This window comes from Microtus pennsylvanicus, chromosome 9, assembly GCF_037038515.1.
Source record: "Microtus pennsylvanicus isolate mMicPen1 chromosome 9, mMicPen1.hap1, whole genome shotgun sequence".
NCBI lineage: Eukaryota > Metazoa > Chordata > Mammalia > Rodentia > Cricetidae > Microtus > Microtus pennsylvanicus.
Window position 1 is genome coordinate 68,911,579 of NC_134587.1, and position 21,249 is coordinate 68,932,827.

Sequence of the window (21,249 nt, forward strand, 5' to 3'; positions counted from 1 at the left end):
ACCAAAGGAAGATGCTCTTGGCTGGCTGCCTATCAATCAAAAACCCTAAGCCTAAATACCTGACTTACTGCTTGTTACTGAGTAGCAAAGGGACCGTATCAGAGCTTACTACCAGCCTCTGACAGGCTGACCAGGAAAAAACACCCAGCACAAATGGTTAAGATTAATTATGTGTTAGAATAGTGTCCACCTCCCAGATTCCTGCAGCCTCTGCGGACACAGGATGGGATGTCTGGGTGTCTGTCTTGTTTGTTGTTTGGTTGGTTTGGTTTTTTGGTTTTTTTTTTTTTCGAGATAGGGTCTTCCTATGTAGCTCTGGCTGTCCTGGAACTAGCTCTTGTAGACCAGGCTGGATGGACTTACTCACAGAGATCCACCTGCCTCTGCTTCCCCAGTGCTGGGATTAAAGGTGTGTGGCACCACTGCCCCGCTAGCTCATCTTTTTCCTTCAGATTTATTTTTATGCGTATGAGTGTTTTGCTTGTATATTTATGTGTGTGCATCACATGCATGACTGGTACCTGTGGAATTCAGAAGAGGGTACTGGATCCTGTGGAACTGGAGTTAGAAATGGCCGTAAGCCATCATGAGGGTGATGGGAATGGATCAACTGGTCTTCGCCACGGAGCCATGGCTCCAGCGTCACTATTCTGTTTCACCTTCCTGGGAAGTATACCCCACCTGGACCCTGGGTGCTTGCGCACGGTTCCACTGGGGAGTCCCTCTGCAAAGGTTGGCCAGGTGCTCTAAAAAGTGGTTTTGGCAATCTCCATGTTCTGACTAGGGATTCCACCCCCAGGAGGCAGAGGAATCCAAGTTGCCAAGCTCCATTATGGAATACATTTCCTCTTAAAAGCTCTGAACCAACTGGGCTGTAATCCAGTTACTTGGGAAATAGGGGTGGGGGTTGGGGGGCTTAAAATTCAAGGCTGGCCTGAGCAATTTAGACCTTACCTCAAAATCTAAAAAGGAAAAGGGCGGGGCAAGGGATACAGTCCAGTAAGTGGTTACCTAGAAACCACAGGGCCCTGAGTTACTCCCTAGCACTGCCCCCCTCTGAGTGCACACAAACAGGAAGCCATTCAAAAACACGTGGGAGTGGGTTTTATGCAAAGTCTGGTAGGATGACAATTATACAACAGAAATAGCTTCTCTAAATGGCCTGGTGTCACTGCTCGCACATCTGGAATGGTCACGGGGCCTCCAACGACTTAATGGCTGATCCTTTATCTCACGCCAGACAGGCTTAGCTAGAATTCCTTCACGGAAGGACCTCGCTGCTGAGGGAACAGTGGCTGGATAGAGTGAGTCCCAGCTCCAAGGGGTCCTTAGGCTCCTTTTGAATCAGCCTTGCTGTTCTGTGAGGTCTTCTGGGCTTTGTCCTGGAGGATCTAGGTACAAAACAGGACTTTAACCACTGTAAATTCATCAGTATCCCATCCCCTTTCACCTTCTTAACCAAACTAATGGCCACAAACCAGGCTCAGTGTATGGATCATGCCTATAATCCCTGCCTCAAGGCGGGCAAGGTAGGAGAACTGACCCGAATTCCACGAAAGCCTGAACTCTAGAGTGAGATTCCTTCACCCCCTCCCCCAGAGAACCGCAATTAGACAGTGGCCACAAAGTCACGTGTCGGTTGTTTGGTCATAAAGGTGAAGACGCACAGCATGGGTCTTGGGACCCAGCTGCAGGTCATACTGTCCTACAGGGGACTGTCACAGTCTCCCCTCCACTAGGTGAGCTTCCCGCTGTTCCCCCAAATTCCTTCCCCCAAACGGGAGAAGGGGGCACAGAAATTTCTTACTTACATGCATTTTGCTGAAACTTTAATTGCTTTCTTGCTAGTATTTCCTGACATCAGAAGCCTGTGGCAACTCTATGACATGTGATGACTATTTTATTTAGCACATTAAAAAACAAAAAACAATAAAAAGGGTCTGCCTATATTGTAATTAGCTTCTAGACTTCACATGCTTAGGCCCTGCTCCACCGTTGCATTGGTGGGGGTTGTTTGTTTGGGGTTTTTTTTCCTCTTCTTTTGGACAACTGAGGTAAAAGGTAGCAATTATGAGATGACTAGAGTCTAGCCTACAGCTTCCTATTTGAATGACAGAAAGAACGTGCGATGTTTTATGGTACTTATGGTTCTGGCGTCTCCGTGCTCTTACAGATAACTAGGGGAGAGGTTTCTCTGGATTACTTACCGCTTCTTTGGAAATGGCTGCTGCTGGTGGTGTTATGTGTGGGGATGCTTCTGGGGGCAGTTGCGCAAATTCTTCATCCTTAAACATCAGAAATGGGAGATCAGTGGTTTATTACAGCACACACGAGCATCCACCGTGAATAGCAGGAACTCTTAACTACTTTATATTATGTAGCTTTTGAAAGGCAAAAAGTCTAAAATTTATATGTAATTAAAATGTTGATTTAAAAAAGTACTTTTGGCAGCGCTGGGGATGGGGTCGTGGTTTCACGTTTCCCACAAGCCTTTACCAATGAGCTCCACTCCTAGTCCCGTAGGAATTATTTTTAGAAACAGATTAAACAGCATAATAGATGTTCTTTATTACCAAGTAGTACTGTATTGAATATGATGGTTTCTGTTTCATTAGGAGGATTAAAAACGCAGAGAATTGGCTGGGTGGGCATGTCTGTCATCTCAGCCCCGGGGAGGCTGAAGCAAAGGATCGGGAGTCTGACTCAGTCAGATCTTGTTTGAAGGAAAAGAAAATTAACATTGAAAAAAGTTGTTTTTCAGCTTAATCAAGTAGAAAGAAAGTAGCTAACCTTAGTTCCCTTTAGTTGAGGCGCAGGATCTACAACATTCTCTTGTGACTCAGGGGAAGTAGATGACGCCACGACAAGGTTTGACTTTGGGGCCTGGGGAAACATTACGTCAGTGTAAACTGTCCTGCCCAGAAGCTCTTCTAAAGCAATATGTGCCTTGAGCCATTTGCCTTCCTCTGTGTGAATGTGTGGGGTGTGTGTGTGTGTGTGTGTGCGTGTGTGTGTATGCGTGTGTGTGCACATACGTGAGTATGTCAGAGACAGAGGCAGACAGGGTCTCACTGTGTAGATCTGTCTACTAAGAACTCACCCTGCTGTGGTTCAAGGTATGTGACTGACTACAGCTTTCTCTATTTTGTTGTTTTGAGATGCATCTCACTGTGAAGATTAACTTGGAACTTACTATATAAACCAGGCTGGTCTTGAACTCAGAGATTCCTCTCCCAAGTGCTGGGGTTAAAGGCATGCGCTACCATGCCTGGTAGACCAAGCCTTTCTTTTTCTTTTCTTCTTTTTTCAATTCAAGCTCATTTCCCTTTACTAGACTAAGCCTTTCTTGACTTACATGGAATATATTCCCGCAACAGTAAGTTAGTATTTGAATTTTGAGCATCCTATACACAAAACTTGCACACTATTTAGATTCTAGGATTTAAAATACTTAGTTCTAGGCCAGCCAGGGCTACATAGTTAGACCCTGTCTTAAAAAAAAAAAAGTAAGCTGGGCACTGGTGGCACATGCCTTTAGTTCCAGCACTCGGGAGGGAGGCAGAGGCAGGCGGATCTCTGTGAGTTCGAGGTCAGTCTGGTCTACAAGTTTAGTTCCAGGATAGGCTCCAAAGCTACAGAACAAAAAAACAAAACAAAAAAAAAGTGGTGGTGGCGCATTCCTTTAATTCCAGCACCAGGGAGGCAAGCGGAGATCTCTGAGTCAAGGCCAGCCTGGTCTTCAGAGTCAGTTCAAGGACAGCCAGGGCTACACACGAAACCCTGTCTCAAAAAAACAAAACAAATGAGAAAACTACAAGTAAAAAAAAAATGACTAATGAGCTGAATGAAGAGACAAAAAGTTAACATTCTAAACTCATGTTGACTTGAAAATGTATAGACAGTTGAACAAATGAAATAAATAGGAAAGAAAAGGAACCATTAGTTTAAAAGGAGAAGAATACAGGGTTGTTAATGAAGAATACTAATGTTCCTAAAGTCCTGCCTGCTCTGACTTGAAGACACTGGTCTCTGGAGAGGCCTGTGGGATGGCAATCCAGGTTCAGCGTGAGTTCACTGACCTCTATATCTGGTGGCAGTTCAATAGGCTTTGGCTTCACATCTATCAGGTAGAAGGTGCGTGACAGGAGCAAAAGAGAAGGGGGGACGTTCTCCTTCAGGTGGAGGTCCAGCCACTAGAGTGGACGATAACAAGACACAGAGTCAGAGACTGTAGTAGCCAGAGTGGACCTATGGTCATCTGCTTCCCTCACCGGACCTCTTCCCAAGCATATTGGTAACCTGTGGCCCAAGGATGAAAACACCAGCCTCCTGGCTTCTGTCCCTGGGCAAGTACCTAGCAACTGCTGGTCACTTAAACTCTCCAGCCAATTCCCAATCCAAATCACTACAGATCTTCTCTAAAGAGAAAGATGGTATCAAAGAAGACACCAGAAGCCAGGGAATCCTGTAATCTAGACTTGGGAGGCTGAGGCAGGAAGCTGAGTTCAAGGCCAGCCTGAGTTACCTGGTAAGAGCCTATCTCAAAGTGATGAACAACCTGTTAACCAAAGAACTCAACATTAGAATGAAGGTTTTGAAGCATCAAATTGGCCAAGTTTTTTGTTTGCCGTTGTTCTTTATTTTATTTTTGCAGCCCAGGCCTCTCACTTGGGATGCTCTTGGCACAAGACTCCTAAGTGTTGGGGTTCAGGCATGGGCCACTGGGGTGCAACTGTTTTGTAAAATCAACACACAACAGTGACACACATACTGTTTTGTACTTTGCTTGTGTGTGTGTGTGTGTGTGTGTGTGTGTGTGTGTGTGTGTGTAGGAGATGTTTAAGTGTGGGTCCGAGTATGAAGGTCAGAGGACAACTTTTGGAAGGCATTGTGTCCTTCTGCTGTTGGTTCTGAAACCTGAACTCAGGTGCCAGGCTTCTGCCAGATGAGCCATCTTGTCAGCCTTTTCCATCCTTTGCTTCTTATTCCTTAAGAAATAAATGCCTTAGGAAATACCTTGATTCTTGTCAGTTGATGCAGTAATGCCCCCTGAAATATTTGGACAGGTTTCCGTTGTATGTAAATGTCATGTTTTACTTGATAATCCTATTTACCTTTGGGATAATTCTATTAATTAAAAATGGTACTGCAAGGATGATGGTAGTAAATGCCTTTAATCCCAGCACTCAGGAAGTAGAGGCAGGTAGATCTCTGAGCTCAAGGGCAACCTGGTCTACATTGTTCTAGCAAGTGTTACATAGTGAGATCCTGTCTCTAGACAAACAGAATAAAATAGAGTGCTTACTGCTCCCGCAGAGTGCCAACTGCTCCCGCAGAGTGCGCACTACTCCTGCAGAGTGTGAACTGCTCCTACAGAGAACCTAGGTTCAGTCCTCAGCACCCACACCAGGCGGCTCACAGCTGTCTCTAACTGCATGCAGCTCCAGGAGATCATCAGATGCTTCTGGCCTCCATGTGTCTGTTGTTCTCAGGACAGGGTCTCCTGCCCTCTATGGCTCAGGCTAGCCTTGAACTCTTGGTGATGCCCATACTTCAGCTTCCTGAATGCTAGCATTACAGGTATCATCTACCAAGCTAGGCAGTGTATGTGTTTTTAAATTTTGAAAGATGATGCAGTTTGTCTTCATGGAGTTTTTATTTTCCAACTAGCAGTGCAGAAGTGCCCTTCTATCCAAGCTCTAACAAAGTCTGGACTTCACTGATGTGAACTGACTGTGTCTTTGTTACAAGATCGTTCACATGTTTATCATTTTAAATATCTTTTGTTTTCTTGAGACAAAGTCTTACTCTGAAGCTCAGGCTGTCCTAAAACTTAATGCACAGCCCAAGCTTGTCTCAACTAATGGCACTCCTTCTGCCTCAGCCTCCCGTGCACTGGGATCACCCTCTACAAATGTTCATCTTCCAGCTATAGCTAGTGTAAGAGGAGAATAGCTACCTGACATGGCTCCTGTCCCCAAATAATCTTCACATGTCATGGTGGTTTTTACAATGGTAACACTGAGGACCCCACAGGAGCTGTTCCTTGGTTTTCAAGTGTGTTGCTGCTGTCAGAACCCAAGTGTGCTCTCTGATGGGTGGTACAGACATCTACTACCAAAGCCAACACTGTGTACTGATTTGGAGCACAAGAGGAAAAAGCAGTCAAAGTGGGCTCCTGGACAAGGTCTGGACCCTGCACAGGCTGATAATGATGACCCTTTGTAGGGGAATTTCTGGCAAGAAATTTGGTGGAGGCCAATTCCCAGTCGGCACCAACATCTCCCAGATATACACACCTCCAGTTATTCAAACATCAGTCTAGACCAGTGGTTCCCAACCTGTGGGTCATGACCCCCTTGGGGATTGAATAACTCTTTCACAGGGGTCACCTAAGGCTGTGGGAAGACAGACACATATCTACATTAAAATTCATAACAGTAGCAAAATTAGTTATGAAGTGGCAACCAAAGAATGTTATATTGGGGGTGGGGGCGGGGCTCACCACAACCGGAGGAACTGTAGCAAAGGAGAGCAGCCTTAGAAAGGTTGAAAACCACTGGTCTAGATGCTTTTTTCTTTTTTCTTTTTTTTATTTTTATTTTTTTAAAGATTTATTTATTGATTATGTATACAACATTCTGCCCGCACGCCAGAGGAGGGTGCCAGATCTCAGTACAGATGGTTGTGAGCCACCATGTGGTTGCTGGGAATTGAACTCAGGACCTCTGGAAGAGCAGCCAGTGCTCTTATCCTCTGAGCCATCTCTCCAGCCCCTAGATGCTTTATGAAGGGATTTTTACAGGTGGAATTGAGGTCCCAAGTCAGTCTACTCTTAGATAAGATCCAGAGGGGCTAGACCTGGAGGCCCAAAATGAGTGCAAGATTTGAAGCATGAGCGGTCCGGCACATGGCAGGTTTGGCCGATGGAAGAGGGAACCAAGAGGTGAATGCTACAGGTGGCCTCTTGGCGCCGAGAGTCGGTGGGCTGGCAGCCAGGGAGGAAACAAGAACTTCTTCCTGCCTACAGCTGCAGGGAACATGGCTCAGCCAACAAACTGAAGGCATGTGGGAATGGATTATTCCCCAGAGACTCCAGAAGGCAATACAGCCTGCACTTGTGACCCTTGGGTTGCTCTGTGATCATTTCTAACCATGGAGTTTGTAATAGCATTGTAGAAAACTGTGTGGTTCCCTGTCCCTGTCCAAGGGGGAAACAAACAAACCTCTTTAGGGCATGTTTAACTGCTTGGTGACATAAAGCCAGTTAGGTATGGTGGCTTAAATGTTTGGACCTGAAATGGTTCTCCAAGTTCCATGTGCTCAAAGCCTGCTCACCAAACTATGGTGCTGCTTTTAAGGGGTGAGGCCTCACGGCCTGAAGGGAACTGAAGGGTTCTGAAGGGAACTAGAGGACTTTGTCTCCTTTTCCTTCGCCTTTTTTAAAAAACCAAACAACAATAACAAAACAGGGTTTCATTTCATAGCCTCTAACTCACAGAGACCTGCCTGCTGCTGTCTCCGAAGAGCTGGGATTAGAGGCGTGCTTGTCTTTCTCTGCTTCTTGACCACTGTAAAATGAACAGGACGTCTCTGCTGTGCAGTTTTGTAAGGTAAACTGCTGGCAAAGAACCAGAGAAATGGGACCAAGCAACCGCTGGCTGAAAGCTTGGAAGCCGGGAGCCAACACAAATCTTGTGCCTTTGGATGCATGTTGTCAAGGCAATGGACCGCTGGCTAATCCAGCCTGCAAAGCAGAAATCAGCACGTGAAGTGGGGAGGGCTGCCATGCTGCTTGCCTCTGTGAGTTGCTGCCGCAGTTGCTCCTCCGTGAGGCCCAGCGATAGCATCCCTCGGGCCCGGCAGGCGGACTGGAGCTCTGACACACTCAGAGCCTTCACCCCTTCTGTGGCGATTATCTGCAAGATGTGGAGAACAGTGTTAGATATTTGGCTTTCAGTTTTACTCAATGCCTGTACTTCAAAAAAAATGGACAGAACCCCCAAATCTGATGCTTTGGCCCTTTGCCCCCAACACTGACTGCTGCAGACCAGAAAGGTAGCGGTTGAGAGGCAAGGGTGGTGCTGATAGGCAGCAATAAGATACTTATCTATCCGCCCCCAACATTTTATCAGTAGAGTACTTCCTGTCTTGGTTTGGATTTTGCCTGGTTGTAACATCTACTTTTCCTTTTTTTTTCTTTTTAAAGATTGATTATGTATACAATATTCTGCCTGTATGTATGCCTACAGGCCAGAAGAGGGCACCAGATCTCATTACAGATGGTTGTGAGCCACAGTGTGGTTGCTGGGAATTGAAGAGCAGCCCTTGCTATCTTGCTCCAGCCATTTTATTTATTTATTTATTTATTTAGGCTTTTTAAGACTGGGTTTCTCTGTGTAGCCCTTGGCTGTCCTGGAACTCATTCTGTAGACCAGGCTGGCCTCGAACTCACAGAAATCGCCTGCCTCTGCCTCCTGAGTGCTGGGATTAAAGGAGTGTACCACCACGGCCCGGCTCTATTCTGCCGTGAAAAGCTTTCACACACCATTTGCCACAAGTCTCAGTGCTGTCTCCCTGTCACCAACCCAGGATGAGCTAAGTCCTCTGGCCCACATGTGACCCAAAACTACAGTTCTTCTGGGACCAGTACTGTTTACACCAGAGTTCTGAGAGCAACACCCTAAGTCTAATAGGGCAACGTGCTCGTGTCGTCTCTGTTTTGGGAAACCTGCTCCCAGCAGACTAATACAGCGGCTGATTTTGATTCCACAAACATTCTTTCCACGTTTTAAAGGAGCCTAATTAGGAGTTATACCCCAAATGGTGCCTGCTGAAAGCTGGCTTGCCTTGGTTTTCCTCCTACCGTCGTGCTCTGCCACCTTGTTGTTTTAACCAGACTAACTCACCCAGCAGAATATTAACTTTGGCACCAGTTCCTGTGCAGGAGAATAGAGGGGTGTGTGTGTGTGTGTGTGTGTGTGTGTGTGTGTGTGTGTGTGTGAGAGAGGGCAGAATGCTGCCAAGAAACCAGAGCTGGTATTTCCTTCCCAGCAGGTGCTAACTACTTTAGATTAGTCCCAGCTAATACATCCAGATTACTGGCTGCCTACGACAGCCTTTTATGGAAGACAGATCCTGATACAACAAACAAACACTGAAATGAGTAGTGAAACTGGAACTTGTCATAGCGATGGCCTTTTTAAAACATTCATTCTGCCAGAATGCTTCTATGACAGACCCAACAGAAAACAGCGCATTTCACAAAGGTACCCCCAGATGCCTCCGGACCCCCATTGCTGGGCTGAGGCTCTTACTTCGTCATCTGCTTTTATAGATTTCAGTGTCCTCAGGAGCTGGAAGCGGAGCAAGTTGTTCGTTCCGAAGGCCTGCAGCTCCAGCAGCTTGCACAGGGCAACCAGCTGGGGTCGATCCAAGTGTTCCAGGGCTAACTGATCCTCAAAGAGTTTAGAGAAGCGAACTATCTCCTTAGTGCTGGGCTTGTGGCCTGTCTGGACCTGGGCAATGGGACAAAGGGCAATTAATAGGTGTTTCCTATTTTACATAAACCTCCTAGTAGACTGTTTGAGGGAGATGGCAAAGCAGTTAGAGACTTTATGTATTGTATGGGTTCATTGGGAATAAAAAAAAATGTCTAGTGAGGAACTGTGGCTCAGTGGGAACCGGGCACCTGGCATGCGTGCCAGGCTCAATGCCAGCCTAACCCCACCCCCCAACAAAGCTCTTCTTAGCATCAAACTCAGTGACTAAAAAAATCTTAAGTATTTCTAAAGTTTATACTGATCTTTCTTTCTATGATGATCACTTTAAGGTGGCCTTTGCTGCTGCTGTTTTGCAAACTACTCTAAGTGTTTAAAATTTATAATTTCGATATGTGGCATTTCAGAGACTCTGAACACTCTTGATGATCCATGAGGACACACTTCTTCTGTAACTCCAGCCCAGAAGTCGCTGGCCTACTGCGAGCCCCTGACACCTGTTTTACATAGGAGAAAAGCTGGGAAGAGGCGTCTCCCAACTTGGCTCGGTTTCTCTTTGCCATTTCTGTCATGGTCTCTTGAAGGAATTTTGCCATTTCCAATTTTGCAGCCATCTTTTTTCTTTGTTTTTCTTCCTTAAGAGAAGAGGAAAAAGTTTATCACAAGTGCAGGTTGGCAGTGACGAGAGAAATAACCTCCTCCCTGCTACTGGGCACCCCCACCACACACATCACAGTAACACTCTTAGCAGGCCCGGTTAAGTTTGTAAGAACCCAACCACTGTAAAGGGGCTTCCACTTAACCTGTCTCCTTAATCTTGCATTTAATTCTCATTAAAACAATGATAATAAGTTCCAATGAAAGGCTCTCTTATTAGATAAGTCACACCTCCTAACCTCACCTAGGTTGCTACTTAAGCCAGACTTTGGTAGATAGCTCCAGATTTTGCTCTACAAGGAAACTAACTCAATGCTAATCATCTTTACAGTTTAAATAGAAAATATGCAATTATAATACAGTGCACTGTGTGCTGTAATAGATTTGGGAAAAAAAGCACCATACAGAAGAGAATTAAATATACATTCTTTTTGTTGTTGTTTGTTTGTTTTGTTTTGTTTGAGACCGGGTCTCTATAGATCCCTGACTGTCCCAGAACTCACTATGTAGACCAGGCTGGCCTCAAACACATAAAAATCCACCTGCCTCTGCTACCTGAGTGCTGAAATTAAAGGTGTGCACCACCATGCCTGATTTAACGTACATTTTTAAAAAAGATTTATTTATTTATTATGTATATAGTGTTCTGCCTGTATGTCTGCCTGCAGGCCAGACCTCATTACAGATGGTTGTGAGCCACCATATGGTTGCTGGAAATTGAACTCAGGATCTCTGGAAGAGCAGCCAGTGCTCGCTAACTGCTGAGCCACCTCTCCAGCTCCTTAATGTACATTCTTAAGACACTGTTGCCTAGTAGCTGCAAATCCTCATTCGTCATCAGAAATACAGTGGTTATTTTTGAAATAACCATGGTCAAAATGCTGGGCACAGGGGAGACAGAAGCGGATATAGTTAAGTCACTTATTCAAGAACATTATCATTAGAATGCTGGGGGTTGTTTCTAGATCCTGATTATTTTAAATGTAAGTAAATTAAGGCCTGCAGTTCTCGCAGCTTGCAAAGGGCATCCAGCTAGAGTTTAAGTAAATTAAACCATCTTCAGGCAGTTAAACATTATAGTTTGATTTTCCATTTTAATTGCAAATTAAAGTCTAGGGGCATAGCCCAGTGGTAGAATGCTTGCCAAGCACGCACGAGGCCCTGAAGTCTATTCCTAATATCACTAAAAGAAAAAAAACAAAGGAGCCAGATGTGGTGGTGCACACCTTTGATCCCAGCACTCAGGAGCCAGAGGCAGGCGGATCTCTGTGAGTTGAAGGTCAGTTTGTTCTATATAAGGAGTTCTAGGCCAGCCAGGGCTGCATGGAGATGACCCTGTCTCAAACAAAACAAAACAAAACAAAACACAAGCACGAAAAACGAACTTTATCTCAGATCTCTCTTCCAGTCTCTATTCTTATTGTCAGCCTCATGATTTCAGTTCTGCCTGTTTCCTTCTCCTGGCTCTGTCCCGTTCAGTCCTTCTGCCGGCAAAATTACTTTCCTAAAATACAGAGCTAATCATGTCGCCCATTACTACTTCAAGTTCTAGCTTCTCTTCACCGCAGTCAAAGGCAAAGTTCAAATTCCTGAGCGTGGGCGATGCTTTCCAGCCTGACATTCCTTTTGTCTGTCTCCCGCTACTGAATCCTTGTCCAGCCTTCTCCCAGACCTACAGATGGTGGTAAACTTTCACCCTTTCTCTGAACCTCAGCTCCAAAATTCCTTCCATGAAACATTTTCTTGTTTTTTACACAGCATTTTCCAGTCTTACAGATGGGCAGATTTATTGTCCCCTAGGAGTGCTTTATAACACTGTCTAGTAGAGACACAGTGGCGGGGTGGGGGGAAAGGATGGACGGACAGATGGACTTCTTTTCTAGCCCAACCCCTTTGCAGTCACTAAGACACCTTCCCTAGTTTACATCTCACAAGTACTGAGGATAAACCACTCCTAGGCTCATTAAATAAATAACAATAGATGTTTGTCTTTATTCTTTAAAATAAACCTTTAAAGGTATTTATTATTATTTTATGGTTATTTTGCCTGCATGTATGTATGTCTGTCCACAGAGGCAGAAGGCATTGGATCCCCTGGAACTGGAGTTACGGATGGTTGTGAGCCACCATGTGAGTGCTGGGAATTGAACCTGGGCCTCTGCAAGAGCAGCCAGTGCTCTTAAACTCTGAGCTATCTCTTCAGCTCCTTTATTATTTTTTATTTTTTGGAACTCAATATGTAAACCAGGTTGACACTGAACTTACAGCTCCCTTCCTTCCTTTCTGTCTCCATCTCTTTCTCCTTTCTCTCTCTTTCTAGCAGTTAAAATAAAAACAGGGGGCTGGAGAGATGGCTCAGTGGTTAAGAGCACTGGCTGCTCTTCCAAAGGTCCTGAGTTCAATTCCCAGCAACCACATGGTGGCTCACAACCATCTGTAATAAGGTCTGGTGCCCTCTTCTGGCCTGCAGACATACACACAGACAGAACATTGTATACATAATAAATAAATAAATATTTTAAAATAAAATAAAAACAGAATGTAATGATGCACACCTTTAATCCCAGCACTTGGGAGGCAGAGGCAGGAGGATCTTTGTGAATTTACAGGACAGCCTGGTCTACAGAGTGAGTTCCAGGACAGTCAGAGCTACATAGTGAAACCCTGTCTCAAAAATAACCAAAATAAACAAATTAATAAAATATAGTAGAGATAGAACATTCAATAAACAGTAATAAGAAAATTAAATATTTACATATAAAAATCCTGATACCGATATTACACACTTTCATAATATCAAATTTTCATAATAAAACAGACTGGATTGTACAAAGACAAAATACAAAACTATAACAATCCTAGAAAAAAAGTAGTAGAAAAGTTTAACTTGGGGCTGATGAAATGCCTCAGGAGTTAAAAGCACTGATTTCCAGAGGACCCGGGTTCAGTTCCTAGCACCTACATTACCCTCTGTAACTCCAGTTCCAGGAGGTCCAATGCCCTCTTCTAGCCTCCTCAGGTACCAGTCAAGCACACGATGCACAGACATACATGCATTCCAAACACCTATACAATCTAAGCGACCTTGGGTTTGTGAACCAGCTGCCAGCTGTAGCTCCAAAGGCATGGTCATTTAGAGTGAACCACATTTCCCTATCACTGGCAAAGACCTGGGATCCATTCACAGCAATGGAAAGGGGAAAAAAATGCTAGAGCCATTTCCAGGAATCGGGGGTGGGGGGGGGGGATAAGGCACAGACTAGGAGAAAATATTTACAAAGTATATATTTGATAAAGGACTTTTATATAATACACAGAGAACTCAAAACAATAGAAACAAAATACCCAATTACAAAGTGGGCGAAAAGGAGCTTTGGAGATGGCTCAGTGGGTAAAGTGCTTGCTCACTCAAGCATGGGGACCAGAGTTCCACCTGCCTGTAGTCCTGCTCTATGGGACACAGTAGCAAACTGGCCAGCTATACTAGCCAAATCAGTGAGCTGTGGGCTTTAAGTGAGAGACACAAAGTCTCAGAGCTGATTATCTATGTGTCTGTCTGTCTGTCTGTCTAATCTATAGATATCAGAACTCTCTTTAAAGTGCCTATCCACACACCACACACACACACACACACACACACACACACACACAGACACACAAATGGTGGGCAAAATAAACATACATTCCCTCAACCAGGTGGTAGTGGCGCATTCAGGAAGGCAGAGACAGGTGGATCTCTGTGAGTTCGAGGAGGCCGACCTGAGATATACAGAGAAACCCTGTCTCAAAAGGCCAAACCAAACCAAACCAAACAACAACAACAAAAAAAAACCATACATCACCTCAAAGAAGTTTTAGCAATGCCAAAGCAGCTATCCGCTACACACCTATTAGAATGGTTAATATCCAAAGTACAGTGTCAAACGCTGGGGAAGACAGGAAACGGCATGCTTGGGTAAAAGGCAGAATGCAGGGCTGCTCTGGAAAACCGTTCAGCAAATTTTTACAACTCTAGATACAGTGTTACTGTGTGCAATCACTCTTGCTCAAGTTAAAAAAAACCCTTTACACAAATATTCATAGCATTTTTACTTATACCTGCCCAAATTAGAACCAATCAATTTCCAAAAGATGAATGGATTTAAAAAGCACTTGCACATTCATAAATAGAATTAAAATATTTTCATAGAACTTCATTATTAACTTTTTCTGCATTGGATTTTCAAATATGGAGTTATAGAAAATTGTGAGATGCTACATGGTGCTGAGAACTGAAACAGGTTCCTCTGCCAAGAGCAGAGAGTGCTCTTAACCACTGAGCCATGTCTAGTCCCTTGTGCAAGAACTGTAAATGCATACTGCCAAGTGGAAGAATCCAGTCTGGAAAGGCTTCACAGTGTGTGATTCTGGAAAAGGCAAAACTGCAGAGTGAAAACATCTGCAGTTGCCAGACTCAGAGAAACACAGTAGGTACAAACAGGTAGGGGACTCTGAGTTTCAGATGGCGAGGCTACTCCTCACGACACTGTGACGGTGGGCAGGCCAGTGCTACGGAGCTGACAGAGCTGCATACCACAACGCGGGAGCCCCAGTGTCAAGCATGGGCTTTCATTAATAACAGCGTATGATGTATTAACATCAGTTCCTCAGTTACAACGTGCGCCACACAGACACAGCTCGCGGGAAACGAGTGTGGTCCATGGCAAGTCTGCACTTTCTGCCCGTTTTCCTGAAAACCTACAAAACTGCTCTAAAAACTAAAGTCTATTCATTTTTTAAAAAAGGTTTTAAAATCCTGTATACCTTGGGGGAGGGGGAGGGAAATGGGAGGCGGTGGCGGGGAGGAGGCAGAAATCCTTAATAAATAAATAAATTTAAAATAAATAAATAAATAAATAAGATTAAAAAAAATAAAATCCTGTATACCTTTTTGGATTCACTTTCAAAAGTTGATGGCAATATGTCTGGGAAGAACTTCAGAAACATTGGTATCAAGAATTCCATAAAAGGTACAATTATGAACACCATAAATGGAACCAAGCGGAAGACATCAGCGCAAGTTCTCAAAAGCTAAAGAGACAAATGCATGAAGCAATATTACACATCCAGGACATGCCCAAACCAAGCAAGAACGTCCAGCAGAACACAGCCTGCCTTGGTATTCAAAGCGCGTAAAAAACTAAGGTTTTCTACAGCTGGAAAGGTCAAGTCTTTCCTTCAATGAAGCTCTGAAGTAGCGTTAATGGGCTACCCTCGGAGAAACCTATGACAATCAATATGCATTAGTGGCATCTCTTAAGGGTCCACATTTTGATAACACAGTATTAGTTAAAATTAATTTTTCCTTTTTGAGAGGAGGGGTTTACTATGCTGCCCAGACCAATCTTAGACTCCTGGACTTAACTGATCCTCCCCCCTTAGTGTTCCCAGTACCCAAGATTAATAGTATGTTCCAATGCACTTGGCTTTAAAATTGGTTTTTAAAATTTATATATATGTATATATATATATTTAATACATTAACAACATTAATATTAGGTTAGGATTAGGTTGTCTTTCGAGACAGGGTTTCTCTATGTAGCCCTGTCCTGGAACTCATCCTCCTGCCTCTGCCTCCAATGTGCTGGGATTAAAGGTGTGCACCACCACAGCCTGGCTTATATTTCTAATATACAAAAATTTCAAGCCTCTCAAATCCTTGAAGAGTTAAAAAAAAAAAAAAAAAACAACCCACACAGAATTAGCTGGAGAGATGGCTCAGCAGGTAAGAGCACTTGCTGTTCTTCCAGAGGACATGAGTTCGGTTCTCAGCAACCACGTCAGGTGGCTCACCATTGCTCCAGGGGAGCAGATGCCTGTGGCTTCTGCAAACACCTGTGCTTGCGTGCACATGCCCACAAGCAGACACACACTTTTACACACCTTAAAATAATAAAAATGGAATCCTAAAACCTCACAACTCTGTAGGCAGATATTCTAGCCAGTTGAAGACAAGGTAAGATGAGAATGAAACAAGCTCTCTGGGCTGGGAGTGCTTGCTCAGATTCTCAAGGAGGAACCCTGGCATGGCACGAAGCTTTGGTTTCTGATCAGTAGCTATAATTTCCACCTTAGGGTGGGGAGCACTCTGCATCAAACCCAGGGCTTCAAGTATCATCAGGAAGGATAAAAAATCATAAGGATTTTTACGGTGAAGTTTCACTTTGTTTTAATTTTGCGTTTTCCATTTCAAATAGGGTTCTTGCCTACCCTTCGCCTCTCTCGTCTCGATAGTGCCTGTCCATGCAGTAGCCTCCAAACTATTCTGGCAGCAACTTTGGTGTCGATCCAAAGTAAGTAGAATCCATTGTAATAATGTTTGAGTTCGTGCATGATTTTTTGTCTAAAGGACAAATTTTTTTGCCTTTCTTCTGTAGTCTCTGTCTCCACTTCTCTGGGAGGCTGAGGGCTCGCTGGCTTAGGTTTTACTGGGGTTTGCTCCGGCTGAGGTTTACCAGGGATATTCTGTAGCCAACACGTTGTGTGTAGTTTTTGTGTGAGTCTAGCTCGTAAAGGGTGGACTTGAGTGCTTGGTAGACTGGGACAGGAGTACTTCCTGCTTCCATAGGTAGTCCGAAAATGAGAATCTGGCAAGTGGAGAAACGCAAGTGATAGGGAATGGGAGCAGGAAGGATAGAGAAAATGGCTGGGCAATCTGGAAAAGAGAACAGTATTCTTTCAGTGAGATGTATCATTACAAACAAAAAACAATAAGCCTGTACCCAACTGATGTTTATTAATGATCAGAATATAATTGTATGTGTGTGTATACTTGCGTATTCCTGGGCATTAACCTAGGACCTTAAACTTCCTAAGAATGTACTGTATCATTGAGCTCCAACCCCTACTCCTCAGCCAGAGATACAACTTTGGTTCTTTTTTGTTTGCTTGTTTTCAGTTTTTTCGAGACAGGGTTTCTCTGTGTAGCTTTTGAGCCTGTCCTCGAACTTGCTCTGTAGACCAGGCTGGTCCTGAGCTCATAGAGATCTGCCTGCCTCTGCCTTCTAAGTGCTGGATTAAAGGTGTGTGTCACTAAGAAGACAGTGCTAGCAACCAAAAGTATTTCACCTATACTAGGCCAAGTGTTCAACCACTGAGCTGTACCTCAACCCATAGAACTTCTTAAACAGCTGAACTGTGCTCAATTATTAAACATATCCTTAGAAAAAATATTAATAGAATGGTAATTTGCTACAGCAAGTTAGAAATTCTGTAACTATTATTTTAAATATCTAGGGGCCAGTGAGATAGCCCAAGGGTGTCGAACCCTGGTTAGCTGGAAGAATAGAACTGACTTCTACAAGTTGTCCTGTGATTACCAAAAGGGTTCCAGGGGTATGTTCTCCCCAGGAATTAAATAACAAAAAACTTAAGACATCTTATTTGAAAAGAAAATCTATTCGAAAACATATTTATGCCAGGGATGATGTTTGATAGTACTGTCTCTACTCTCATAAAGCAGATGATTTGACTTTGCTATTAGCTACTTTAGTGATAACAAAGAATGTTTTAATGAAGTAACTTCATAGCCCCTGTGAGGACTAGCCAATTATGTAACATTGCTTTGTCCATGTGTCTGTGGACTCCCTCAAAGTGATGAAACATAATTTCCCTAAAATCCCTCAAGAGCACATAAAAGTAGGAATTAAAATTGAGCACCCTAACCAATACTGAAGTTAAACCGGAACATAAGATCTTAAGAACAAAACACATCCAAATAAAGCTACAGGCATCTAGCCAGTCATAGAGTGCCGCGTCCCTTTAATCCCAGCACTGGAGAGGCAGAAGCAGGTGGATCTCTGTGAGTTCGAGGCCACCCTGGTCTACAGAGTGAGTTCCAGGACAGCCAGAGCTACAAAGTGAGATCCTGTCTTGCAAAACAACAACAGAAAAAAAAAAAAAGGAAAAAAAAAGCTATTGACAAAGAGTTGGTTGGTTTTTGTTTTTGGCTAAAAGATGTCTTTTTCCCATTCTTTAATCAAATGTTTTGAAACATAACAATAAATATACTCTTTAAATGGCCCAAAGGGAAAATACACAATGAATGCAGCACATGGGGAGTTTTCAGTAGTGTTCTGAACACATATGTGACAAGAGACAAGAGCCCTGGCCTGAGCTTCTTCATGAGCCGTTCTCCTCCTATAACTGAGGTCCTCATGTGATATTCCATAACAGAAATGCCACTCTAAACTAGTGCATCGATTTTCCTTCTAGAACACATCTACAGGATTGCTTTAAAGCAGTTTAAATCTAACTATGAGCTCCCTAAGAATGTATTTAAAATTCAGCGAGGTTTTGTGAACTCTGCCAAACCTTTTGCTGGTTTCTTTTCTCTTTTTTTGAGACAGGGTCTCCATAGATAGTCCTGGCTGCCCTCAAACTCACAGAGATCAACCTGCCTCTGCCTCCTGAGTGCTGGGATTAAAGGTGTGTACCACCACATCTGGCCAGAAGCCAATCCTTTTACACACATTATTTTCCATAGAGATGCATGAATTCATATACATATCTGTGGGAAATTCTGAACCTTACCTTGTCCACAACATAGCTAAGAATGAATTATAACTGTAGATGGCCATATTTATTTTTTGTTTTAACTAGCCAATAAAGAGGCCTAGGCAAAAGAAGTGAATAATTTAGTATTTTAAAAAGGCATCAATTAAAAAGCAGAATTCAGTTTTGTTAAACTAATGCAAGTGGAAATTTGAGCATTCAAAGTGCAAAAGTTCCTTCAAGCTCATGGAAACAGTCACGGTAGTAGCTCTGCATGTGAAAACGGTACATTTGCGATCCCAAAACACAGAAAAGGGTTGGTTCTAAGAAGGTGCTCGCGAAGACGACATGGCCTCCAAAGGCTTTTTTATTTCTGGTCAATAGTGTCTAGTAATCTGCTGCGACGGTTAAAAGGAGAAAGACATCTTTATCTGTAACCAGAAAATACAAGCAGAGAGTAAACATCCTGCATTCATTTTCGGCCCGTTTCCCACACTGTTTGGCCAAGCTACAGTCAACCCTAAAGTCTAAAAAGTATTCACCCATGTCATGCGAGGTTACACATCATTAGAGATAGGTACCATTGCACATGGTACCTCTAATGGTTCAAATGCAGATGAAAACGGATCCCATCCAAGTGTTACTGAATCTCGGGATTCAGTACCTGTAACTAAAACCGTTCTCCATCCTGAGCCGCTTTTCAGCTACTGGCAGCAACTCTGCTCTCTCGCAATCTCGCCGAGAGGAGGTTCCCCCTATAACTCTCCCGCACCCCGCCCCCGATCCCGTGGAAACCTCAACCCCAAGGCTACCATCGCGAACCCGGCTCAGCACCTCGGAAACCAGCCCCACCGCGGTTAGCGCTCCTCCGGAGGGGGGCCGGGCCCGCTGCGGAGGCTTCCCAGCCCTGGATCGCTGGCTACGGGCCACTCCCAGGCAGTCGGCCCGGCGTTTCGGGGAGCCCCAAGCCCAGCGCTACGGGGATCTCTGCACCCCGCGCTCGCCACACCGGTGCTAAAGGCGCCCTCGGCTCTCGGCCGGTGGCCTCAGAGGATGTGGGGCGGACTGTTGTGGGTTTGGGGATTGCTGGAGTGGGGTTAGGTACACGGAAGGGGCGAATGTCAGCTGGGCGCCAAATCTGACGGGCCGGGTGGGGGGCTGAGGGATGATGCGGGAGGGAGCGCGAGCTGCCTGCGAGATGATGGGGGGGGGGCCCCAAACCCTACCTTCCCAATTCCTCCCCGCCCCCAAGCTAGAGGGGCCGGAAGCCTTCATGGTCCCGCCTCCTGCGCCTCGCCCTGTGACGTCACTCCGAATGACGCTACAACCATCCAATGAGCTCTCAAATTCTGGGAACGGCTCGCGTCCTTCACGGTAGCAGCGCGGAAGGCAGCTGGGTCCCTGTGAGAGCCCGTGAAGTGACTTGTAGGTTGGACTTCGTTTAGGGGGCGTCTGTACTACAGGGGCCAAAACTGCGTTAGTAACGTATGATAGTCGACTTGATAACCCATCTCAGAGTCACTAGTGACATCGCTTCGATGGTTTTTCCTCTGTCCCTATGTCCACTCAAACTCTGAAACTGCCTAGAGGTCTCTGGTTGGCGGAGGAGATTGTGAGGTCCGGGTAGCAGAAGGGACAGCCTTGGGAAGGGAAACATCTTTCTTCTGCAGGGTAGAAGATTGGAAGGCTGCTGGAATCGTCATATGGAATTTGAATTTCACTAAAGAAATTGGTTTCTTAATGTTGTCGCTTATTACTGGTTTGTGTAGAAATCTCAACATTTAAAATATATTTTAAAGTAGCTGTTAAATAAGGTAAGCATTGCAGGTTTGGGGAGACTTTAGTTCCTGGGGGGGAGGGGGTGGTGACTAAGCCACCTTTGGAAAGTGAACGTTCTGAAAGTTTGCGTGTTCCCATTTGTTCAGCTTTTATTTTTTTCATATTTATTTATTTATTTTTCCGAATCTTATGTAGCAGAGGCCAGTCTGGAACATAATAGATAGCAGAAAATGGTCTTGAGCCCCTGAAATGTCTGCCTACCTTCTGAGTGCTTGGATTACAATTGTGCACCACTACGACCGACTTGGGCTTTTAAATTTGTTTTTAATTTTTTTTTTGTGTGTGTGTGTTTTTGAGACAGGGTTTCTCTGTAGCTTTGAAGCCTGTCCTGGAATTCTGTGGACAGGCTAGCCTCAAACTCACAGGGATCCGCCTGTTTCTGCCTCCTGAGTGCTGGGCATGCGCCACCACCACCAGGCTAAAGCTTTCTTTTCTCCCCCTGAAAATTCTAATGGTAAAATTTAAGGTTTTTGAGACAGGACTTCACTATGTAGTTCTGGCGGAACGGAACATGTTGTGTATATTTACCTCCCGACTGCTTGCATTTAAAGATGTGTACCACTATGCCTGGCTCAAATTTTTCTCAACCTTTCTCTCTCTGACAAATCTGGTCAAATTATGGGCTGAACAAAATAGAATAGTTTCTGAGGGCCAGGCGCGGTAGCACAGCCTTTTATCCCAGTACATGAGAGGCAGACAGGCGGATCTCTGTGAGTTCGAG

At 44.5% G+C, this 21,249-nt stretch overlaps 1 protein-coding gene across 3 annotated transcripts; it reads right to left on the bottom strand.

Moving 5' to 3' along the window:
- Positions 1-290: 290 nt before the first annotated feature.
- Positions 291-19,997, bottom strand: Letm2 (leucine zipper and EF-hand containing transmembrane protein 2). Of its 3 annotated transcripts, none has more exons than XM_075986406.1 (11): positions 19,524-19,929; positions 18,729-19,120; positions 16,407-16,851; positions 15,084-15,227; positions 9,998-10,135; positions 9,318-9,518; positions 7,800-7,919; positions 4,080-4,193; positions 2,791-2,883; positions 2,208-2,285; positions 291-1,391 (listed from the first exon to the last, which is right to left on the bottom strand). In XM_075986406.1, exons 2-11 carry the CDS (start codon positions 18,773-18,775, stop codon positions 1,329-1,331), a joined length of 1,443 nt encoding a protein of 480 aa, XP_075842521.1. In that variant the 5' UTR covers positions 18,776-19,120; positions 19,524-19,929; the 3' UTR covers positions 291-1,328. The 3 variants fall into 3 exon arrangements, with proteins under 3 accessions (XP_075842521.1, XP_075842519.1, XP_075842520.1); XM_075986404.1 differs by having other exon boundaries at positions 1,089-1,391; positions 19,916-19,997; XM_075986405.1 differs by lacking the exon at positions 15,084-15,227 and having other exon boundaries at positions 1,089-1,391; positions 19,916-19,997.
- Between the last annotated feature and the right edge of the window lie 1,252 nt (positions 19,998-21,249).

Bases quoted from the DNA above. Each gene is read 5' to 3' on its own strand.
- Letm2 (XM_075986406.1), bottom strand. From the start codon at position 18,775: ATGGCCATCTACAGTTATAATTCATTCTTAGCTATGTTGTGGACAAG. The intron at 7,920-9,317 runs GTAAGAGCCTCA...CACATCTTGCAG, and splicing joins CTATAAAAGCAGATGACGAA to ATAATCGCCACAGAAGGGGT. The intron at 2,884-4,079 runs GTCAGTGAACTC...ATGTTTCCCCAG, and splicing joins AACTGCCACCAGATATAGAG to GCCCCAAAGTCAAACCTTGT.